The sequence below is a fragment of the Taudactylus pleione genome, unplaced genomic scaffold (assembly GCF_031769625.1).
Source record: "Taudactylus pleione unplaced genomic scaffold, aTauple2 ptg000109l, whole genome shotgun sequence".
Lineage (NCBI taxonomy): Eukaryota > Metazoa > Chordata > Amphibia > Anura > Myobatrachidae > Taudactylus > Taudactylus pleione.
The window spans coordinates 14,863,461-14,885,981 of record NW_028284511.1 but is presented as its reverse complement, the minus strand read 5'-3'; the positions used below and the strand labels follow the sequence as shown (position 1 = coordinate 14,885,981).

At 44.7% G+C, this 22,521-nt stretch overlaps 1 protein-coding gene across 13 annotated transcripts; it reads right to left on the bottom strand.

Moving 5' to 3' along the window:
* Positions 1–3,404: 3,404 nt before the first annotated feature.
* Positions 3,405–22,462, bottom strand: LOC148525412 (uncharacterized). Of its 13 annotated transcripts, none has more exons than XR_015878283.1 (5): positions 21,521–22,462; positions 17,448–21,437; positions 16,705–16,754; positions 7,441–7,614; positions 3,405–3,883 (listed from the first exon to the last, which is right to left on the bottom strand). XR_015878283.1 is itself a non-coding variant. In XM_088471021.1 (4 exons), the coding sequence occupies exons 1-4, from the start codon at positions 18,823–18,825 to the stop codon at positions 3,778–3,780; spliced, it is 309 nt and encodes a 102-aa protein (XP_088327147.1). In that variant the 5' UTR covers positions 18,826–22,435; the 3' UTR covers positions 3,405–3,777. The 13 variants fall into 13 exon arrangements, 1 of the variants encoding a protein (XP_088327147.1); XR_015878284.1 differs by having other exon boundaries at positions 17,448–18,994; positions 21,372–22,453; XR_015878286.1 differs by having other exon boundaries at positions 17,448–17,522; positions 18,796–22,438.
* Positions 22,463–22,521: the final 59 nt, after the last annotated feature.

Here is a 22,521-nt window from a genome sequence, read left to right as displayed (position 1 = left end):
AGTTGAAAGGCGCGCTGAGCTGAGGGGAGGAGCCGCTAGACAGGGAAGGCTGCCTCCCCTGGCTAGCAATTAACCCCCGGGTTGCCGGTCCCGCTACCAGCCTGATACCCTGGTGGTCTAGCGGACACGCGGGGTATTCCTCAATTGAGGGGGAGCCCGCCGCCGCCGCTAGCGCCTCCGGTCTGTCCCCAGAGACCGGAGGCTCCTGACTGCATTGAAGTATCTTACCTGATCCCCGTCGCGTCCGGCAGCAGTCAAGGGAGTCCCCAGAGCCCGGCTAGTACAGGCTCTGGGGTCCCGCCGCGATCCCCAGAGCTGTACTGGCGTCACGGCGCCAGCGGGGAGAAGGAGCGGCAGCGTGGACGTCCTAAAGGACAGTCTGATGCTGCCGCTCTAACAGTGTAAAAAAAGAAGAAAAAAATAAAAAATTTCTCTTTTAAAATAAAGCTTAGGGGCTGCTCCTGCAGCCCCACTGCGACAGGGTGACCCGACTCTGGCCGGGCACCAACTAAAACTGAGGTGCCTGTGGCCGGGGCGGGGTATAGAGGAGGACGGACCCAAGTGCATCCTGGGAGCAGCAAAGCTTTAACTGCATGGTGCCCGTGGATCCAGATCCAGCTATACCCCAAGGTCAACCCTGTGGACCCCCTATGGACCCTGAAGTAGAAATATAAATGTGCACAAGAGTTCTGTGGTGGGAGTAAGAGGGTTAATGTCCAAGTAGAAACAATTAAAGCTGTCCAGGTGTGCAGGTAGTGAAACTGAAAATAATCAAGCCAGGTATGCAGGTAGTGAACTGAAAATAATCAAGCCAGGTATGCAGGTAGTGAACTGAAAATAATCAAGCCAGGTATGCAGGTAGTGAACTGAAGCACAGGATGTCAGCAGGCTCAGGCACTCAAGGATGGGCAAGGGTGATGGAGGAAGCGGGGTAGTCCAGTGGGAGCTAGGAGCTGACAGGCAGACTGGCAGACAGCGAATTCACAGGAACAGGATAAGCACAGAGAACTCCCTCTCAGCTAGGCTGAGATACACGTTGCACTGGCAAAGAAGGAAGGCACTGACCCTTCCTAAATACCCCATGCCGTGCTGTTACTGGCCGGAGGGAACATGTGACTCACCAGGATTGGCCACCCGCATCACATGGCCAGAAGGCAAGATGGTGGCGCCCATGCTGAACGGAATGGAGACGCCGCCAGGCCTTACCAGCACAGAGTGACAACAGGCCCGCACAACAACGCGCGCAGCCAAAGCCCCCCGCCAGACACCAGCTCCGCCACCAGACAGCCCGCGCCACAATGACCTCACAGGTAACACTAGCCTAGCGCCATGCTGAAATACCCTGGCCGCGACAATAGGCATCTGGGTTGGGGGAGGGGCTGCCAGGGAGAGCCTACCTCCCCTATGCTGTTTTAACCCCCCCTTATAACATGGCTGCTGCCACTGTTTCAGTTGCCAGACTGACTTGCCCCGGTGGTCTAGTGGGGTAGTGGACGCCCCACTATAGCAACCTCTGGCAGGTCTCCAACCACCGGAGGTACGGACTGCCACGTAGCTCCCCACTAGGAACCACCTTACCTGCATCCCTGTGCTTCAGGCTGCAGTCCCGGGTCCCAGCATTGCCACTAGCCAAACTCTGCTGGTGCCCACCATAATCACCAGTCCTGTTACTGGTGTTGCGGCTGGAGTAAGTGGAGCTGCAGCAGCACAGGCGTCCCTTTAGGATGCCTAGTGCTGCTTGCTCTGAAATAAACATAAATAAAATAAAACAAAATAAAAAGCTTGGGACTGCCTGAGCAGTCCCGCTGTTATAAAGGTGCACCTGAATCCTGCCACACCAAATGAAAAAACTGAATGCCTGTGGACAGGGGCGGGGTATATGTGGAGGAGGACCTGAGGCATCCTGGGAGCTTAAAGCTTAACTGTTTGGTGCCTGGATCACTCCAACCACATTTCCCCCATGGTATCCCTAATGACCCTGAAGAAGAAATAGCCGACTAGAGGCTTATACATGTAAGTTTACACCAAAAAACATGCACTTGAAAACTATTATCCTTTTTTTTTTTTTCTTAATTTTTTACATCTCAAGTTAAACTCTTACTATGTGTAGGAATAATATTGTGGCCCACCAATGCCTACAATTTCTTAAAATAGACAATGAGGGTAAACGTTTTCTTATTTGACACAAGATGGGCTTTAGATCCCACCCTCTACTTTTCCAGTTATTGTCTTGCGATCATCAGACAATAATTACAAAAAGCGCACATTGTTTGAAAGAAGAGACTCCCCTCTTTCAATGCAGTGTGCCCCATGTGTGTGCAGGCCAGTATGGGGAATACAGGACACAATGTTCCCTTCACCCATCTATGGAAAACTGGGTGATATTGCCTGGTGATCAGCAGACAATAGCTGGTAAGGAGACCACATCATTTGATCTGTTGCAGCTGTGATAGGATGATAGGATACATAGTGAGTTACCCCGACATAAGGAAAAGTTATGTTTTCCATAGTGTGGGGTAAAAAGTGATCACTAGACAATAGGAGCCCCAAAATTTGAAAGAGGGGATCCTCCTTTTTCTAAAATGGATACCCCTTAAATATTTGTAGCCAGGTTGGGAAGATCTTCCCCCATGCCAGCACTACATTATTTTTCTGTAGAGCTAGTGGTTAATGTCTAGTGATCAGTGTGCTCACCAGACATTAACTTTTATATGGGCATAAAGTTTGAAAGCGGGGACTTCCCATCTTTCTATGTGATATATGATGGGGGAGATAGAGGAACTATTCTCCATCCCATCACCATTTTTTTTCCCTTTGACAACAGTGCTGCCAGCACACCTGTGTGCACCAGCGGTCCTTCCATCTTAATTGCTGGTGTTATAACCGCCACTGCAGAGTATGAGTAGGGCTTGTACTCCTCATTGTGGGTGTATATACGAGGATGAGCCCCATTAGCAGTCCCACAGTGAAGTGGTTAAAATTACAATTAAACACACACGGGTATTTTTTCCCCAAAAGTATGTTTCTGTTATTTTTTAGGAGACAGCACATACCCTTTGCACCCTTGGCTCCTCACTACTATATTACATCCAGACACAGGGCAAGAAAATTAAATACAAAAGCTTCTGCCAGGTTGGTCATTGAACACACTTTTGGGGCTCTAAAAGTCTGGTTGAGTCCTCATGTATGCAATATTATTACATTTACCCTTATTCATAACATTGATATTAGAAGTAGGGTGCCTTTGGAGTAAGAGGTTGCTGTCCTGGGAACAGATGACATTGACAGAGCATGGGGACTTTCAAGAGCATCTTAGTTACTGTGCTTTACCTATAACTTTAGTTGTAAGTGCAGGTTAATCATACATTTAATGAAAAATGAAGAATATACACAATAACTTTTTATTTTAATGGGTTATTTTAATTATCTAATTGTAATAGAATAAGAATTATTTTCCTTTTTATCAAACTTTTCCTCCCAGGGCTGATGCCAGATGGAGCCCTTTGTCTGAGCACTGGGGGATGCAGGAGCAGAGGCAGGTATTGAGCCCTCTCCTCCTTCAGTCCCACTGGGGACAGGTGGGTGGTCACTACATGGGCTGCTGGGACCAGCAGCTGATTCAGAACTGATGTGCCAATTCCCTCTATAGCTGTTATTATGCTCTCCTGTTGGCCCTCCATCGCTTGTAGTCTTAGACTATTGTCTTTCATAATGTCTTTAGTCTCAGTTGTACTATTTTCAGATGCCTCCAGGAGGTGCACAGATTGTGAAAGTGCACTATCCACAAGGGAAGAGGAGCTTCCTGAACCATGGGAGGTCCACATCCACCTTTCTCCTCCAAACCCTCCTCTGGTTCCTTCTCCTATGGTCTTCCACAGTGCAACTAATAATACAAAAATAAAATGTAAACATTTTTAACTATTTATTTTCACTTGTACAGTTAATTTTTAAAAGATATTCAAATACAATGATTAAGAAATATTAATGTTATACATTTCTACATATATATATACACACATCTTTGTACTAATAAGTCATCTGGGCCTGATTCAGCTTGGATCGCAACTGCTGACACGCACGCAATCGGCCGATTGTTGCGTACTGCACATGCATATGCATCCCAGTGTGAGAGCGCAAACCGGCCACTGCGATCGGGACTGCGATCACAGTGACTATGCAGACCCATCGCAGAGTGATTGACAGGAAGTACCGTTTGTAGGTGGTGACGGGGGGGGTGGTCGGGGAAACGCAGACGTGCCAGTGTCCCGGATACACTCTGTATTGGCTCCCAGGCAAAACCTCCAGACAGGTAACTCGTCCAACCAGGGTGAAGTAAATTGAAGTAAAGGCATTGATTGAATACTGTCGATGCGTTTCGAGATGTCCCAGTCTCTTCTTCAAGGCAATAAGTCTTCCTCAGCCACTTTTTTTTATTATTACTCATTTATATGTTTTGTTGTCTATGAAATGATGACTTATATATGAAATATTTTTTTACTCGATTGTACCGATGGTTTTGCAGTCTTGCTAAACATTATGGATGTGTGTAAGGTAAAGTGGGCGTCCGTATGTAGTGCTGCGGCTGCATAGCGATTGCAATGAATTAGCATATGATCACAGTGAGACTGCGTGCGCAATCGCTATTGCAATCGCAGTTGTGATCCTTACTGAATCAAGCCCTCTGTGCATTATTTTATCTGATATTTAAAACCTTGGTCCTAAACGCTGACAACACTACTGGGAAATTATAGAATCAGACATATTGTGTGTAATTTAATCAAGTCAGGTCATGATGAATAACCATTTAAGGTGGGTTTTGATTTACAAACACAGGATCATATTGTAGGACAAACATTTAATTTGGAAAAAGTACCAAAAGTGGTATAAGGGTCAATTGCTAGATTCCTTAATGGTTTTGTTAATATTGATGTTTATGGCCAAATATTCTCTGTAAAGCGCTGCGGAATATGTGTGCGCTACATAAATAACTGGTAATAATAATAATATTGACATTTGTCTGTTTATCTTCCTCTCTATTTAATATTTTTCTAGCTTACTTTAATATGTAAATTTCCCATAAAATACCAACAAATGTACTTAGACAAGACCTATAATCAACATTTGAACCTTCATCACCAAAATTACTATTTATCACCTGATTCAGAGCCGCTCGTAAGCGGCCGCTCGCTCGCTCCGTGTTCGCACATCTGCGCATGCGTATGGGCCAACCAGTCATTGCGGTCGGAAATCGTGCACTCGCAAAACAGCGAGGGCCTGCTAATTTGAGTGACAGAATGAGGCATTTGTGGGTGGTAACAGGGGAAGGTGCTTGAAAACGGGGAGTGATCCGAACGCAGGCGTGCCAAACGGTCAAAACGGGCGTTTAATGGGTGTGCATAATTAACAAAGCAGCGTCATCAACCACGTCACTTGGTTGTCTTTTAGCCTGAACTGCTCGCAGTGATTGCGGGAAGTAAAAGTAAAACCTACCACAAGCACTGCGAGCAGTTCAGACGCCTTTTGATGTACTCGATTAATCTAATAAATAGCGGAGATGACGTATGATGCGAACGGCCAGGGGGCGTCTTTACAAAATAGCGAGCATATGTTTTGTTCGCTCGCTCAGACATAGAGGCGTCAACAGACCGCAAAGAGCAAGCGCTCAATTTTAATAGCCGGACCCTTTTTCTGAACGACCGTTCGCAAATAGCGTCCGGCTCTGAATCAAGCCCACTGTTCAAAACAGTTTAATCCACTAATACTAAAGGCACTCATTTTATATTGTACAATCAGGGGTGCGGAATGGGGGGCGGGCAAGTTTGGTGGGGCCTGGCCGGGGACCGGTTCCTGTAGCCTAACCCCGACGCTACTACTTTGTTCGGGCAGGGAGAGAGATCTGACTGCTGCTGTAGCTGCCTCTCTCCCCAGCCCAGCACACACGCTGCTGTCACACTGTGCTGGGCTAGGGAGAGAGGCTGCTGCAGTAGCAGTCAGATCTCTCAATATATGTGAGGGGGGCGATTTCACCGCGCACCCCAGGACACTGGCACCCCCCTGTGCGAACATGTTACTTTTTTATTTTTGGAAGGATGGCATCTGGCCACACCTTCCCAGATTGGCCACACCTCCTCCCTGTACGTGGGCCCGGTAGAGCTGTAGGCAGCCCTGTGTACAATAATATAGGACTATTCACACTCCCCAACATAGTGATGTAGTCAATCGTTATCTGTGCATGCTTAGTTCTGCAGGGGGGGGGCGGGGGGGTAATTCACTCAAGTGGTGACAAATCCAGTAGTGCAAGGAACACCTGTTAAGAGGAAAAAAGAACTCATGTCTTGTTTTGTAAAACTGAATACAAAAGGAGGAGGGAGGGAGAAAGAGAGGTACAAAAATAGAGAGGGAGTGGTAATATAACATACATGTAGAGAGAGGCAGATATGTGCCTGGGTTTTTTTTTGTACAGATATAATTGGCCCAATTACAGGACAATAAAACCTATAAACATCTTATGATAGTAAACAAATAAGTCTATGTAGTTACAAATAAGTCTGTTTCTTAAAAAAAAAAACTCCATGACTGCCCTGATAATTAGAGATGTGCGAGTTCTTTTCAACCAGATTAGTTCGGATTTATCCTATTGGCTATCTAAAACACGCGAGAGTCTGATAGCCAATAAGATAAATCCAAATTAATCCAAACTTGCGCTAATGAACCGATTAAAACCGAACCCGCACATCTCTACTTACAATGGGTAGCTTATCTTCTAAGTTAGGTAGAGACAGCTAGATAGAAAAGAAAAACCGCAGTTGGATGGTAAATAATGTGGCTCAACCTCTTTCCCTGTGTCTTTTTTTTTTTACTTCCCAGCCTGCCTCTGAAATATATATAACGTCTGAACAACGTGGTTGGGAAAACAGTATATAGGAGAAAGAGGAATTATTGGTAACTATTTTTGCTGTTTTTCCCCACAATATTCCATGGAATGTACCCAAGCAATGCATTAAAATGTGCCACAAAGAAAAAACAAAATCACTTACAGTATGCTTCATAATCAAACAACTAAATGGCTATGTGGAGAATGTGTATCCCAAACTGAGAGTCAGTATAGGATAAAACAGTGGTTCTCAAACTCAGTCCTCAGGACCCCAAACAGTTCACGTTTTCCAGGTCACATAGAAAGATCCACAGGTGGAGCTAATGATTTCACTTGTGATTCTGTGAGGGATCTGGAAAACATGCTTGGGGTCCTGGGGGCCGAGTTTGAGAACCTGTGGAATAAAAGATCCAAATGATAATGACCACAGAAGGTATGTGATAGATATTCATCTGCTGCCTTGCAAACATCTGTCACTAAGGCCAGGGCACTATTTGCCCAAGAACTTGCCACCACTTAGGTTGAATGAGCTGTAATTACATATTTCTGTCACCTTATGCACCCACCTTCTTACATGACTGTATGAATAACTCCTGTAACCCATCTGGAAATGGCTTCTTTGGAAGGGACATGACTGTTCCAGGGTTTTGTTGGAATCTCTAATAACTGTTCTGTATCCCTGTATGAAATACATGAATTGCTCTCACTAAATTCAGTTTCTTCTCTTTCCCATCCACCGGCTGTGGGTAAAACATGTTAAAACAATCTACTGGTTAATATAAAATATGGATAAAATAGTTTGTCAAGAAAGTTAGATTGGTTCTTAGAAACACTTTGGGTTATATTTACAAAGTGGTGGCTTTTGTAAGTTGCCACTTCTCAGTGGCAGAGCCGGCCCTAGGCATAACAGGCAAATGCCTAGGGCATTTGCAATGCCTTAGGGGCATTCCACCGCTTGGCAGCAGGGCCCACAGCCAGCAGTACTAATAATGAGTTAAACTGACTCATTATTACAGTACTCTCTCTGCGCTGCCTGCGGCTGGCCGTACCGAGGAAGCAGGATGAGGGGGGGGGCTTCTTATCCTCACTGTACATGACCAAGCTGTCACTAGACTCCCCTCTGGTCCAGGCCCCCTCCTCTCCGTCTATTCTACATGCACTCTGATTTCCCTGCCTGAGCCTACGCCCCCTAACCCCGGGTCCTCACCCCTTCCTTTCCAGTCTAGCCCTCTCTGTCACTGTGTCACAGCCTCTCCTCTTCTTTCATCATGTGCCATGGAGCCCAGCCCCAAGCAGGGACCACACATCCTCTTCCAGGACAGGTAAGTGCCAGTGTCATCTAGGGGGTGGTATCTATATGCAATGGGGAGGGGTGTATTGTTTTATTTTTCTGGGTGAGGGGGGGCTGGAGTGTGTTTTACTGTCTGTGGTGGGGTGGTGTATTAATGTAGTGTGTGTGTGTGTGTGTGGTAGGGGGTGTATTAATTCTATGTGTATGTGAGGGGTTTGTTCATATTATCTGTGCTATAAGTTATATGAGGGTCAGTGATGTTCTTTGTTATATGGCTCTCACTGCAAGTCTCTCTGCATTATATGCCGCTCACTGTGACATTCTCTGCATTATATGGCGCCTTTGCATTATATGGTGCTCACTGTGGTGCTCTCTGCATTATATGGCACTCATTGCAACTCTCTGCGATGCTCTCTATCATATATTTGCCGCTCACTGTCCGCCAGATCAGACGACATAACATCTAGTGCGTAGCCGGCATAAGGGCCCCATTTATTAACAAAACTAAACACCATAAGCATTTTTTTATTTAGAGTGGCAGTGACACAAACGAAAATGCCCCTCTGGCTAGTTGCAACAAAGTCCTCCATGTCGGCCACATCCTCCGCTCAGCTGCTGGCAGCCTAAAGTTGCCAGAAATGGGCTTCTGTGTAATGCACATGCGCTACGATCCTTCAGTGCATGTGCATGCAACTTAACCCAGAGGGGACCCGGTAGTTCCTGGAAGGCTTCGCTAAAGCCGGAAAGGCAGTGCTGTATCCCCATTGCCGGTAATGATGCTGTGACAAACAGCAGTAATAAGATTACCGCTGTTTGTTAAATACAGAAAGAATGACATAACCCTTTTAGCGAGCACTAAAGGGGTTATGCATCATTGATAATGGGGCCCTAAGTAAGTCAGCTGAGCTCTCAGCTGGTAGAGGGGTGCTGCTGGATGACTGAGAGGCGCTGACTGTGCTGGGATGCATAGAGGCCAGGGATGCTGACTATGCTGGATGACTGATGGGTGCTGTGCAGGGAAAGGGGTGCTGTGCTGAATGGATAGTGTATAGATCCCCTTCAATATTTGTTCCTGGAAGTGACATGCAGTGAGGGTGGAAGTTCCATGCCCATACAGTCCACAAAAGGAAGAAATTTGTCCACTTGCAGGCTCGTTTCACTCGCCATGCTTCGGGCACAATGGCTCGCTTTGCTCGCCACAGGTTTATATTCCCCTTTTATGCCCATGTGGATAGTAGTGAATGACTTTGGACAGTAACTACTGACCGTGCTCAATGAGGGGTTCTGACTGCTTGATAAGGGGTACATAATGAGGCCAGGGGTGCTGTTCTGGATGTGGGGTGCTGGATGAGGCCAGTGGGTGGGGTGCTGTGCTGGGAAAGGGGTACTGGATGAGGCCAGGGCTGCTGTGTTGAGAGAGGTGCTGTTCTGTGAGGCGGGCAGTGAAGGGGTAGTATGTGGTGCTGTGAGGTGGGCAGCAACTGGATCAGTGTGTGATATATATATGTGTGTGTACATGTAGCCATATCTATCTATCTATCTATATATATAGAGAGAGAGAGAGAGAGGGAGATGTAATAAATGTCAAAATGGGGGCAAATGAATCACAATTTTATGTCCTCTGCCAGACTCCTAAAGAAAGAAAGAAGAGAAAAAAAGAAAAGTAAATGAACACCTAAGAGGTAAGTGAAAACTGAGTATCATGTTTTGTAGAGGTGTGGGAGAGTGTCTGTAGAGTGTATAGTGTGGTGGGATTATCTGCTAGGGGCACCAGCCAAAATCTTGCCTAGGGCACCAAATTGGTTAGGGCCGGCTCTGCTCAGTGAGTTTGGGCTGAATATTTAAAACGGCACCAACATTCAGTATAGATCATGGCATGCTTTACACTGAATGTTTGTGCAGCTTTACATTTACAGCTCCAACATGCTGAGAGCGGTAGCTTACAAAAGCCACCACTTTGTAAATATAGCCCTTTATCCTAAATATATCTTCTGAGAGGCATGGGTGGGACCAGCATTGGGAGGGTGTGCTGGTTCCTGTAGTGCTATTTGGAAGCTTTTGTGGTACCACCTAGGTGAGTTGGCTCTTAACTGAAATATATTTACGTATGTGCTGTTATCATATGGCACAAAGGGCCTGATTCAGAGCTGGTCGCTATTTGCGGTCGTTCGTTCAAAAAAAAGGGGTGGCTATTCAAATGAACCGTTCGCTCTTTGCGGTCTGTTCACGCCTCTAGGTCTGAACGAGCGAACAAAACTTGCGGTCGTTTTTTGGGAAACTACGCCCCCTGGTGCTCGCATCCTACGTCATGTCCGCTATTTATTAGATTAATCGAATACATCGACCAGGATATGAGCTGCTCGCTATTCTTGTGGTTGGTTTTTGCTACCACAATTTTGCGAGCAGTTCTGGCTATAAAATAACTAGGGGTGAGCGGGTTCGGATTTCTGAAATCCGAACCCCCCCGAGCCCCCCCGATCCGAGTCCGATCCGAGTCAGGCTCGACTTTTCCCGCCTGACTCGGATCTGACATCGAGGCAAAACGTCATCATCCCGCCTTCCGAGTCTCGCGGGTTTTGGATCCTATATAAGGTACCCGCGTCGGCGCCATTTTCTCACTCGGCTGTGGACAGTGAAGAGGGAGGGTGGGAGTTAGTGCTGTGTAGTGTAGTGTAGTGTAGTGCTGCTGTTGTCCACTACTTCAAAGTCCATAGGGGCTGGCTGTGTTGTGCTGTGCTGCTGTTGTTAATAGGGGCTGTGTCCACTACTTCAAAGTCCATAGGGGCTGGCTGGACTGTGTTGTGCAGTCAGTTCCAAAGTCCTGTGCAGTGTCCCAGTCCTAAAGGGGTGCTGTAGTGTTGTCCAGGGGGTGCTCTGTCCATCAGGGGTGCTCCCCCCAAGTGCTAAAAAAATAATATATTTTCTGTGTTTGTGAATTGTGTGCGCAGTAGCCGCACGTGCATCAACAAAGTAGTGCCAAGCGTGCGCCTGTGTCATAAGTAAAGGGCCGGCTGGCTTGACCGTTAAGGGTGCTGTAACCCCCGAAAGTACACTCCAGTCCAAACCAAAAAAAAAATTATTTTCTGTGTTTGTGAATTGTGTGCGCAGTAGCCGCACGTGCATCAACAAAGTAGTGCCAAGCGTGCGCCTGTGTCATAAGTAAAGGGCCGGCTGGCTTGACCGTTAAGGGTGCTGTAACCCCCGAAAGTACACTCCAGTCCAAACCTAAAAAAAAATTATTTTCTGTGTTTGTGAATTGTGTGCGCAGTAGCCGCACGTGCATCAACAAAGTAGTGCCAAGCGTGCGCCTGTGTCATAAGTAAAGGGCCGGCTGGCTTGACCGTTAAAGGGTGCTGTAACCCCCGAAAGTACACTCCAGTCCAAACCAAAAAAAAATTATTTTCTGTGGTTGTGAATTGTGTGCGCAGTAGCCGCACGTGCATCAACAAAGTAGTGCCAAGCGTGCGCCTGTGTCATAAGTAAAGGGCCGGCTGGCTTGACCGTTAAGGGTGCTGTAACCCCCGAAAGTACACTCCAGTCCAAACCTAAAAAAAAATTATTTTCTGTGTTTGTGAATTGTGTGCGCAGTAGCCGCACGTGCATCAACAAAGTAGTGCCAAGAGTGCCCCTGTGTCATAAGTAAAGGGCCGGCTGGCTTGACCGTTAAAGGGTGCTGTAACCCCCGAAAGTACACTCCAGTCCAAACCAAAAAAAAATTATTTTCTGTGTTTGTGAATTGTGTGCGCAGTAGCCGCACGTGCATCAACAAAGTAGTGCCAAGCGTGCGCCTGTGTCATAAGTAAAGGGCCGGCTGGCTTGACCGTTAAAGGGTGCTGTAACCCCTGAAAGTACACTCCAGTCCAAACCAAAAAAAAATTATTTTCTGTGTTTGTGAATTGTGTGCGCAGTAGCCGCACGTGCATCAACAAAGTAGTGCCAAGCGTGCGCCTGTGTCATAAGTAAAGGGCCGGCTGGCTTGACCGTTAAGGGTGCTGTAACTCCCGAAAGTACACTCCAGTCCAAACCAAAAAAAAAATTATTTTCTGTGTTTGTGAATTGTGTGCGCAGTAGCCGCACGTGCATCAACAAAGTAGTGCCAAGCGTGCGCCTGTGTCATAAGTAAAGGGCCGGCTGGCTTGACCGTTAAGGGTGCTGTAACCCCCGAAAGTACACTCCAGTCCAAACCAAAAAAAAAATTATTTTCTGTGTTTGTGAATTGTGTGCGCAGTAGCCGCACGTGCATCAACAAAGTAGTGCCAAGCGTGCGCCTGTGTCATAAGTAAAGGGCCGGCTGGCTTGACCGTTAAGGGTGCTGTAACCCCCGAAAGTACACTCCAGTCCAAACCTAAAAAAAAATTATTTTCTGTGTTTGTGAATTGTGTGCGCAGTAGCCGCACGTGCATCAACAAAGTAGTGCCAAGCGTGCGCCTGTGTCATAAGTAAAGGGCCGGCTGGCTTGACCGTTAAAGGGTGCTGTAACCCCCGAAAGTACACTCCAGTCCAAACCAAAAAAAAATTATTTTCTGTGTTTGTGAATTGTGTGCGCAGTAGCCGCACGTGCATCAACAAAGTAGTGCCAAGCGTGCGCCTGTGTTATAAGTAAAGGGCCGGCTGGCTTGACCGTTAAAGGGTGCTGTAACCCCCAAAGTACACTCCAGTCCAAACCAAAAAAAAATTATTTTCTGTGTTTGTGAATTGTGTGCGCAGTAGCCGCACGTGCATCAACAAAGTAGTGCCAAGAGTGCGCCTGTGTCATAAGTAAAGGGCCGGCTGGCTTGACCGTTAAAGGGTGCTGTAACCCCCAAAGTACACTCCAGTCCAAACCAAAAAAAAAATTATTTTCTGTGTTTGTGAATTGTGTGCGCAGTAGCCGCACGTGCATCAACAAAGTAGTGCCAAGCGTGCGCCTGTGTCATAAGTAAAGGGCCGGCTGGCTTGACCATTAAAGGGTTCTGTAACCCCCAAAGTACACTCCAAACCCAAAAAATATATATTTTCTGTGTTTGTGACTTGTGTGCACTGTGGCTGCACGTGCATCAACAAAGGAGCAGCGCCAAGCGTGCGCCTGTGTCCCATAAGTAAAGAGCCGGATGGCTCATTTCTTAAAGGGTGGTGTAACCCACAAAGTGCACTACTCTCCAGCAAAAATAAAAAAATATTTTCTGTGTTTGTGTGCGCTTTAGCCGCACGTATATATATCAATATAACATAAATGGAGGACCAAACTTTCTCTGATAAAAATAAAATAGGGAAAGATCAAGAACCACTTCCTACTAGTGCTGTTGCTGCTGCTGGGAGTTGTTCATCATCCCAGAGAGGAAGTAGGAACATCACTACTTTTACTAAACAATTGACCCTCCAACAGTCCCTAGCGATGAGGATGAAGTACGACAGCAGTCATCCTGAAGCAAAACGTATAACTGAGGCCTTGACTGCTATGTTGGTGTTAGACGTGCGTCCGGTATCCGACATTAGTGCAGTGGGATTTAGACAATTGATGGAGGTAGTGTGTCCTCGGTTCCAAATCCCGTCTAGATTCCACCTGCATCCTCAAAGCAGCAGCGACAAGCGTGCGTCTGTCTGTTAAAGGGTGGTGACACCCTCAAAGTGTGCTACACAAACAATTAAAATATTGTTCTTTTTTTTTCTGTCTTTGTGAGTTGTGTGGGCTGTAGCCGCACTTGCATCCTCAAAGCAGCAGCGACAAGCGTGCGTCTGTCTGTTAAAGGGTGGTGACACCCTCAAAGTGTGCTACACAAACAATAAAAATATTCTTCTTTTTTCTGTCTTTGTGAATTGTGTGGGCTGTAGCCGCACCTGCATCCTTAAAGCAGCAGCGACAAGCGTGCGTCTGTCTGTTAAAGGGTGGTGACACCCTCAAAGTGTGCTACACAAAGAATAAAAATATTCTTCTTCTTTTTTCTGTCTTTGTGAATTGTGTGGGCTGTAGCCGCACTTGCATCCTCAAAGCAGCAGCGACAAGCGTGCGTCTGTCTGTTAGAGGGTGGTGTAACCCTCAAAGTGTGCTCCACAAACAATAAAAATATTCTTTTTTTTTTTCTGTCTTTGTGAATTGTGTGGGCTGTAGCCGCACTTGAATCCTCAAAGCAGCAGCGACAAGCGTGCGTCTGTCTGTTAAAGGATTACATCGGTGACAGCATCCAAGTAGGCATGTCAGACAGTCCGTACCTGTACTGGCAGGAAAAAGAAGCAATTTGGAGGTCCCTGTACAAACTGGCTCTATTTTACCTGAGTTGCCCCCCCTCCAGTGTGTACTCCGAAAGAGTGTTTAGTGCAGCCGGGAACCTTGTTAGCGAAAGGCGTAGGAGGTTGCTTCCACAAAATGTGGAGAAGATGATGTTCATAAAATGAATGATCAACTCTTCCAGGGAGACCAGCCTCCAGAACGTACAGAGGGACCTGTGGTTCCAGCAGGGACGAATTAATACTCTGTGAGGATGAGGATGTACATAACACTGAAGAGGGTGAGGAATCTGTGGATGAGGAGGATGAGGACGACTTCTTGCCTCCGTAGAGCCAGTTTGTGCAGGGACAGATTAATTGCCAGCTTGTTTTGTGGGGGCCCAAACGAACCAATCATTTCAGCCACAGTTGTGTGGCAGACCCTGGCGCTGAAATGATTGGTTTGTTAAAGTGTGCATGTCCTGTTTATACAACATAAGGGTGGGTGGGAGGGCCCAAGGACAATTCCATCTTGCACCTCTTTTTTTTCTTTGCATTATGTACAGTTTGGGGCCTAGTTTTTCAATGCCATCCTGTCTGCCACTGCAGTTTCACGCCTAGATGGGTCACGTGTTTGTGCCGCCCACTCGTGTCGCTTAGCATAGTCATCCAGCTACCTCGGTGCAACCTTTTGGACATAAAAACACTATTGTGAGGTGTGAGGTATTCAGAATAGACTGGAAATGAGTGGAAATTAAGGTTATTGAGGTTAATAATAGCATAGGAGCAGAAAAACCTACAAATTCTGTGATTTTAGCTGTTTTTATGCTTTTTTTCAAAAAAATACAGATCCAAAACACAAAACCCAGAACCCAAAACACGGAAGGGTGGTTTTGGCAAAACCAATCCAGATCCAAAACACGAAGAAAGATCCAGATCCAAAACCAAAACACAAAACACGAAAAGTGGCCGGTGCACACCCCTAAAAATAACCCAGTGACGTGCACAATGACGCTGCTGATTTAATTATGCACACCCATAAAACGCCCATTTTGACCTTTAAGCACGCCTGTGATCGGATCTCCACTCCCCATTTTCAAGCACCTTCCCCTGTAACCACCCACATACGCCTCTTTCTGTCACTCAAATTATCAGGCATTCGCTATTTTGCGAGCACATGAATTTCGGCCGCACTGACTGGTTCGCGCATGCGTATAACGATCCGTACGCATGCGCAGTTGGGCAAACATCGCTCGGAGCGAACGAGCGGCCGCTTACGAGCGGCTCTGAATCAGGCCCAATATGCAATTATGACCCAGAGTGGGTGCTATTACTATGTAGCATTAGGGAAGCCGGTATTGAGGAGCCTTGACGCGGCCCGGCGCTTAACCATACATTTGCAAATATATGCAACAAAGACATCTGGATTTCTATCATCATGTACTATTCAAGCCTTTCTGCTGTTTTTTTTTGCAGTGTGCTGGAGGTAAACTTTTTTTTTTCTTTCATTCTGTAGTCCAGAGTAAACCACTCCCTTTACAAGTACCTGTAAAAAACCATTAACCTGATATGAGCAACTACTATTGTGTATTAACAATAATAATAATAATAATTTTATTTATATAGCGCTTTTCTCCTAAAGGACACAAAGTGCTGTACATTTGCCTTTACAGCACAAAATACAAAATAAGCTTAAACAAGGGACATTAGTGAAATGCTTGGGTGAAGATATGTCTTGAGTCTATTTTTGAAGGATTCTAGAGTATTGCTGTCCTAAAAATATCTATAAAGCTTTCCATGTACCTTAGTGCATGTAACTTTCCAATCCTTCTGGCAGAAGAAATTACCACCAGGAACACTACCTTCAGTCACTCAGAGAGACTTCTTGTTTTGGCTCAGATTATGTATTTATTAGAGAATTAAGTACTAGATTGAGATCTCATAGGGCCACAAAAGATTAAGCAGAGGAGCAAATACTCTTCACCATATGTAACAAACTGATTATATTATCATCTGAGGCTTGAGTGTAACTGTTGGATTTTCGCACTAGGAAAGTCCTTTCACACAAAACAAATTCCATAAAAGCTTCCAAAAATAAATTAATCAATTTAACAGATGAAATCAGTTGTAAGCCTTGAACTTTAAATGAGATGTACACCTTAGTATTAGCAGGTAACTGTTGAGAACAATAAGACAACCAGTTTCCAAGTAACCCATCACAACTGATCTACCCAGTTTTGGTAAAGGTACTTGCAATATTATGTAATTAAACATTTATCAATGTTTTCTAGCACAGAACAAGCCATTCAGTCTGAAAAATATTGATAAAAAGCAGCCTATATTCTATGCAACTCACCAAAACAGTGACATAATGATCTTCCTTAGTCTTGTCTAAATTAGGTACACCTGTGAAATATTCATACAGAGAGGGCTTTTTATCAATCAAATTTATTGTCACATCCATATTACAATGTGTCAGCGAAATTGTAGTGCAAGATACTCACAGTCATATAAATTACATAAAATCCAGCAAAATGTAAAAATGTAAACGAATATTTGTGGCAAGGAAAAAACTGTTTTGCATTCTACTAGTTCAATACCTAATACATCCTCAGTTCAACCTCATATCTCAATATTCCTTCAATTTCAATCATCTCCCTGTAGCCCAGTGATTCCCAAACACGGTCCTCAAGGCACACTTAAAGCCCCCATACGTCAGCAATTGATTTCAGCAATCGTGCAATTTGCAATCGATTGTGTATAAAAATCTTTCCCTTTTTCAATCGATTGTGGCATCTCTGCAATCGATTGAAAAAGGGAAAGATGTTTATACACAATTGATTGCAAATTGCACGATTGCTGCAATCAGTTGCTGATGTATGGGGGCCTTAACAGTCCTGGTTTTAGTGATATCCATGTTTCAGCACAAGTTGTTAAATCAAAATAACTGAAATACTAATTGAGTCATCTGTGCTCAAATGTGGCTGTCCTTAAAACATGGACCGTTAGTGTGCCTTGAGGACCGTGGTTGGGAAGCCCTGCTTTAGCCATTGAAATAGAAATTAAGGTACACGTTGAGGCTGATCACGACACACTTACATTAGTGGCTGAGATGTTTAGTGGGCATCATGAATTCTGAGAAATCTGCTGATGAAAAACAAGGCAACTCCAAACCTAAAACATACACCTACAATATTTTAAATCCTCATCATGTAGAACAAACATATCAAGAAACACAGAGGTAATAACTCTTTGCGCTAATTTTGTCCAGTGAATATTCTATTCTTTCATATTTCTGAAGTTTTCTTCCACAAGCATATCTTCCACAAGCATATCAAAAGATGCTCGGGAACGAGAGGCAGAAAAAAACAGAAATGTAATGTGTTAAAATTAAGTAATTAGTGGAATGACAATCCCAAAAGACTGTATTATAACACCAGTGTTCTTTTAATACGAATGAACCACTGTATTTCTACTCCTGTTGTTCTCATGCAAGAAAAAATAATTCTGCTCACATTTATGCTTACATAAAAAATGTGATGATCCTCATATAAAGGTATCTTGAAAAAGACACACATATTGTGTTGAAACATGTCGGAGGAGTGACAAGGAAATACTACATCTAATTACATCGGTTACCAGTCGAACCAGAACCTCTTCAGCTTTGGAAGTACTCGGGTTCTATAGCTGCATATAGTTATGTTGATTGTCATTTTCACTATCTGGTATGAAGTAAATCTCTCTTTTTTTCTGCTTTTCAATTTAATAAAACCGTTATTTGGAAAAACTGCACCATGAGAAGTTTTCATGTGTTTGTTTACATGGCTTTCCTGTGACTGAGTATAAATCGTAAAGGCCATAAAGAAACCGTTATAGGAGTACGCATATTCACCTCTATGTAAGACACTGTGTGAGCATCCATATGTATATTATTTGCATGGTATATCACATAGGAGGTTATATGGTCATTTGTAGACAAATTAAAGATACCTTTATATGAGGATCATCACATTTTTTATGTAAGCATAAATGTGAGCAGAATCCTATTCATTCCATTAATTTCTTAATTTAACACATGTTACATTTCAGTTTTTTTCTGCCTCTCGTTGTCAAGCACCTTTTGGTCTAACCAGAGGTATTCGCTGGACAAAACTGTTGCAAAAAGTTATTACATCTGTTTCCTGATATGGTATATTATTTCAAGTTAAGCTGATTTGGTTAGAGGTTTTTTCTATGCTGACAATTTGGTAGTGCCTGGTTAAAATCTATATATTTTTCTATATGTAGAACAAACATGTTACAAGAAATCTGTTGATGAAAAACAAGGCAAATATATCCCAAAACATACACAAACAAAATTGAAAATCCTCATCATATAGAAAAAAAAAGTTATAGAAAGGGAAAACACATAGATAGATATTCCATAGAAGTTCATACAAAGAGGTACCATAACATCCATATGACTTGGGCCTGGCATATCTTCTGCCTCGAGCTCCACTGTTGGATATCAAGAACAAACAGCACTTCCAAACAGAAACCAAATTCCGAAGCAGCTTCCAGAAATGAAGTGAACTATTTACCAGAAGAAGAAATTAGTTGGGAGGCCTCGAAGTTTGAAAGCTGTCCATCCTGGCATTAGCAGGTAACTGTGGAGATCAATAAGAAGGCAGGTTCACACCAACCCCGCACAAACACAATTAATCTACCAAACTTTATTTAAGGTACTTGCAATATTGTTGTCACAGTTGGTGCTTATGAGTTACCTGTATCAGGTGATGAGCTGGAATCACTGGAGGCCGGCTGGACTGGAACCATGGTAAACATAAATAGCTCTTTATTATAAGAAGTGGGTAGCAGTGAGAACTGCCTTTGGTGATGAGTGACTGGAACTGGAAACTGGAGACGTTGGAATGAGACCAGAAGGAACTTGGAGGGACCGGACTGGGACCGGCAGGTAGGCTGACTGAGCTGGTCGGGGTACCAGTAGATGAGCCTGCAGATGGATGGTAGCACGGAAGCTACTTGGTGCAGCTAATGAGCCGTGAGCTTAGTGGACTTGGAGGAACCGGACTGGGACCGGCAGGAAGGCTGGTATCTGGATTGCTACGTGGAGCGGCTGGTTAGCCGTGGGTAGACGCTGGTAGCTGGGTGGCTACGTGGAGTGGCTGGATAGCTGTGGGTAGATGCTGGTAGCTGGGTAGCTACTTGGAGCGGCTGGGTAGCCGTGGGTAGACGCTGGTAGCCGGGTGGCTTCGTGGAGCAGCTGGTTAGCCTTGGGTAGACACTGGTAGCTGGGTGGCTACGTGGAGCGGCTGGATAGCCGTGGGTAGATGCTGGTAGCTGGGTAGCTACCTGGAGTGGCTGGATAGCCGTGGGTAGACGTTGGTAGCTGGGTGGCTACGTGGAGCAGCTGGATAGCCGTGGGTAGATGCTGGAAGCTGGGTAGCTACGTGGAGCGGCTGGATAGCCGTGGGTAGATGCTGGTAGCTGGGTATCTACGTGAAGCGGCTGGATAGCCATGGGTAGACGCTGGTAGCTGGGTGGCTACGTGGAGCGGCTGGATAGCCGTGGGTAGACGCTGGTAGCTGAGTGGCTACGTGGAGCGGCTGGATAGCCATGGGTAGACGCTGGTAGCTGGATGGCTTCGGGGAGCGGCTGGATAGCCGTGGGTAGACGCTGGTAGCTGGGTGGCTACGTGGGTAGACGCTGGTAGCGTGGAAGCTACTTGGTGCTGCCTGGGAGCCGTGGGTGAGAGATGGTAGCGTGGAAGCTACTTGGTGCGGCCTGGGAACCGTGGGTGAGAGATGGTAGCGTGGAAGCTACTAGGAGCGGCCTGGGAGCCGTAGGTGAGAGTCTGGTAGCGTGGATAGCTGAACGCAGCAGGCTTACGGATAGCACTGGTCTAGGAACCAGCAGGAGCCTGGGACATACTGGCACACAGAGGTACAGCTATAGCACAAGCAGTACACCACGGAACATAACAAGATGTTCAAGCATTGAGTGCTATTAGAGGAGGATCTATATACCTAGAGTAAGGCAGCGATTGGTGGATACAGACAGGTGGTCTGGCAGTGACATTCAGAGTGGAGCAAGGCACAGCATGCAGAGGGAGTATTCATCTCTGCAGCCCTTGAGAATCAGGACCACACCTGTGATTCCAATTAAGACTAGCAATGCTCACAGACAGAGCAGGGTCCAGGTGTTTAATCAGTGTGGGGAGGTGAGAGCTCTGCACACACAGAGATGTAACAGCCAGCATGATTCAGCCAGAGCAGATGTCCCAGGAGAATTACAAACACAGATCCATGGAGCAGCTGGCAGAGGTAGGTCACAAAAGGTAAAAACTAGCCAGGATTGTGACAAATGTGAGTGATTGAAACTTCACCCTTTTCTTCAAGTACAGATCTAGTTAATTAAGAGTCTGAAAAATATTGATAAAGAAGCAGCCCATATCCTATGCAACTCACCAAAGCTGGAAACCAAAACAGCTACCTAAATATCTTCCCTCATCTTGTCTGAACTAGGCACAACTGTGAAAAACTCATTCCTCCTCATAGCAATCATCTCTCTCTTTAGCCATTAAAATAGAAATTAAGGTACACATTAAGGCAGATCAAGACACTTACAGTAGTGGCTGAGATGTTTAGTGGGCATCTTGAATTCTAAGACATCTGTTGATGAACAACAAGGCAAATCCATCCCAAAACATACACATACTGTATAATATTTAGATTTCTCATCATGTAAAACAAACATGTTACAAGAAATCTGTTGATGAAAAACAAGGCAAATCCATCTCAAAACATACACATACAATATTGAGAATACTAATCAAATAGAACAAACATGTTACAGAAAGGAAAAACACAGAGATATTCAATAGAAGTTCTTATAATCATCCAAACTACTTGGCCTGGCATGTCTTCTGCCTCGAGCTCCACTGTTGGATATCAAGAACAAACAGTCCTTCGACACAGAAATCAAATTTCATTACAGCTTCCAAAAATAAATGTAACTATTTACCAAAAGAAGAAATTAGTTGAGAGGCCTCGAAGTTTGAAAGATGTCCATCCTGACATTAGCAGGTACCTGTGGAGAGCAAGAAGAAGGCAAGTTCCCACCAAACCCTCACAAACACAATTGATCTACCAAACTTTATTTAAGATACTTGCAATATTGTGTGTGATTCAACCTTCATCCATGTTTTCATCTTCTGCCTCAAGCTCCACTGTTGGATATCAAGCATAAACAGTCCTTCCACAAAGAAATCAAAATCGAAGTTTGAAGGATGTCCATCCTGGCTTTAGCAGGTAACTGTGGGGATCAATAAAAAGGCAAGTTCCCACCCACCCGTCACAAACACAATTGATCTAACCAGTTTTATTCAAGATAAATGCAATAATGTAAGGTTCAACCTTCATCCATGTGTTCAGGTACAGATCAAGTCAATTAGAGTCTGAAAAATATTGATAAACAGCAGCCCATATTCTATGTAACTCACCAAAAAATAAACCAAAACAACTACCTAATTATCATCCTTCATCTTGTCTGAACTAGGCACAACTGTGAAAAACTCATTCCTCCTCATAGCAAACATCTCTCTTTTTAGTCATTGAAATATAAAATAAGGTACACAGTGTGGCAGATCAAGACACTTACAGTTGTGGCTGAATTGTTTAGTGGGTGTCATGAATTCAGAGAAATCTGTTGATGAAAATGAAGGCAATACATCCCAAAAGATACACATACCATAATTACAATCCTTATCATATAGTACAAACATGTTATAGAAATGGAAAACACATAGATTATCTATAGAAGTTTATATAAAGAGGTACCATATCATCCATATGATTTGGGCCTGGCATATCTTATGCCTCGAGCTCCACTGTTGGACATCAAAAACAAACAGTCCTTCCACACAGAAAACAAATTCCATAACAGCTTCCAAAAATGAATATAACTATTTACCAGTAGAAGAAATTAGTTGGGAGGCCTCGAAGTTTGAAAGATGTCCATCCTGGCATTAGCAGGTATCTGTGGAGATCAATAAGAAGGCAAGTTCCCACCAACCCCTCACAAACACAATTGATCTACCAAACTTTATTTAAGATACTTGCAATATTGTGTGTGATTCAACCTTCATCCATGTGTTCAGGTACAGATCAAGTCA

Excerpts from the sequence above, each read along its gene's own strand:
- LOC148525412 (XM_088471021.1), bottom strand. The coding sequence starts at position 18,825 with ATGCCAGGCCCAAGTCATATGGATGTTATGGTACCTCTTT. Across the intron at positions 16,755-18,785 it reads GGATGTTATGGTACCTCTTT|GTGTACCTAATTTAGACAAG; the intron begins GTATGAACTTCT and ends AATATTTCACAG. Across the intron at positions 3,884-7,440 it reads TCATACAGTCATGTAAGAAG|TTGCACTGTGGAAGACCATA; the intron begins GTGGGTGCATAA and ends TTGTATTATTAG.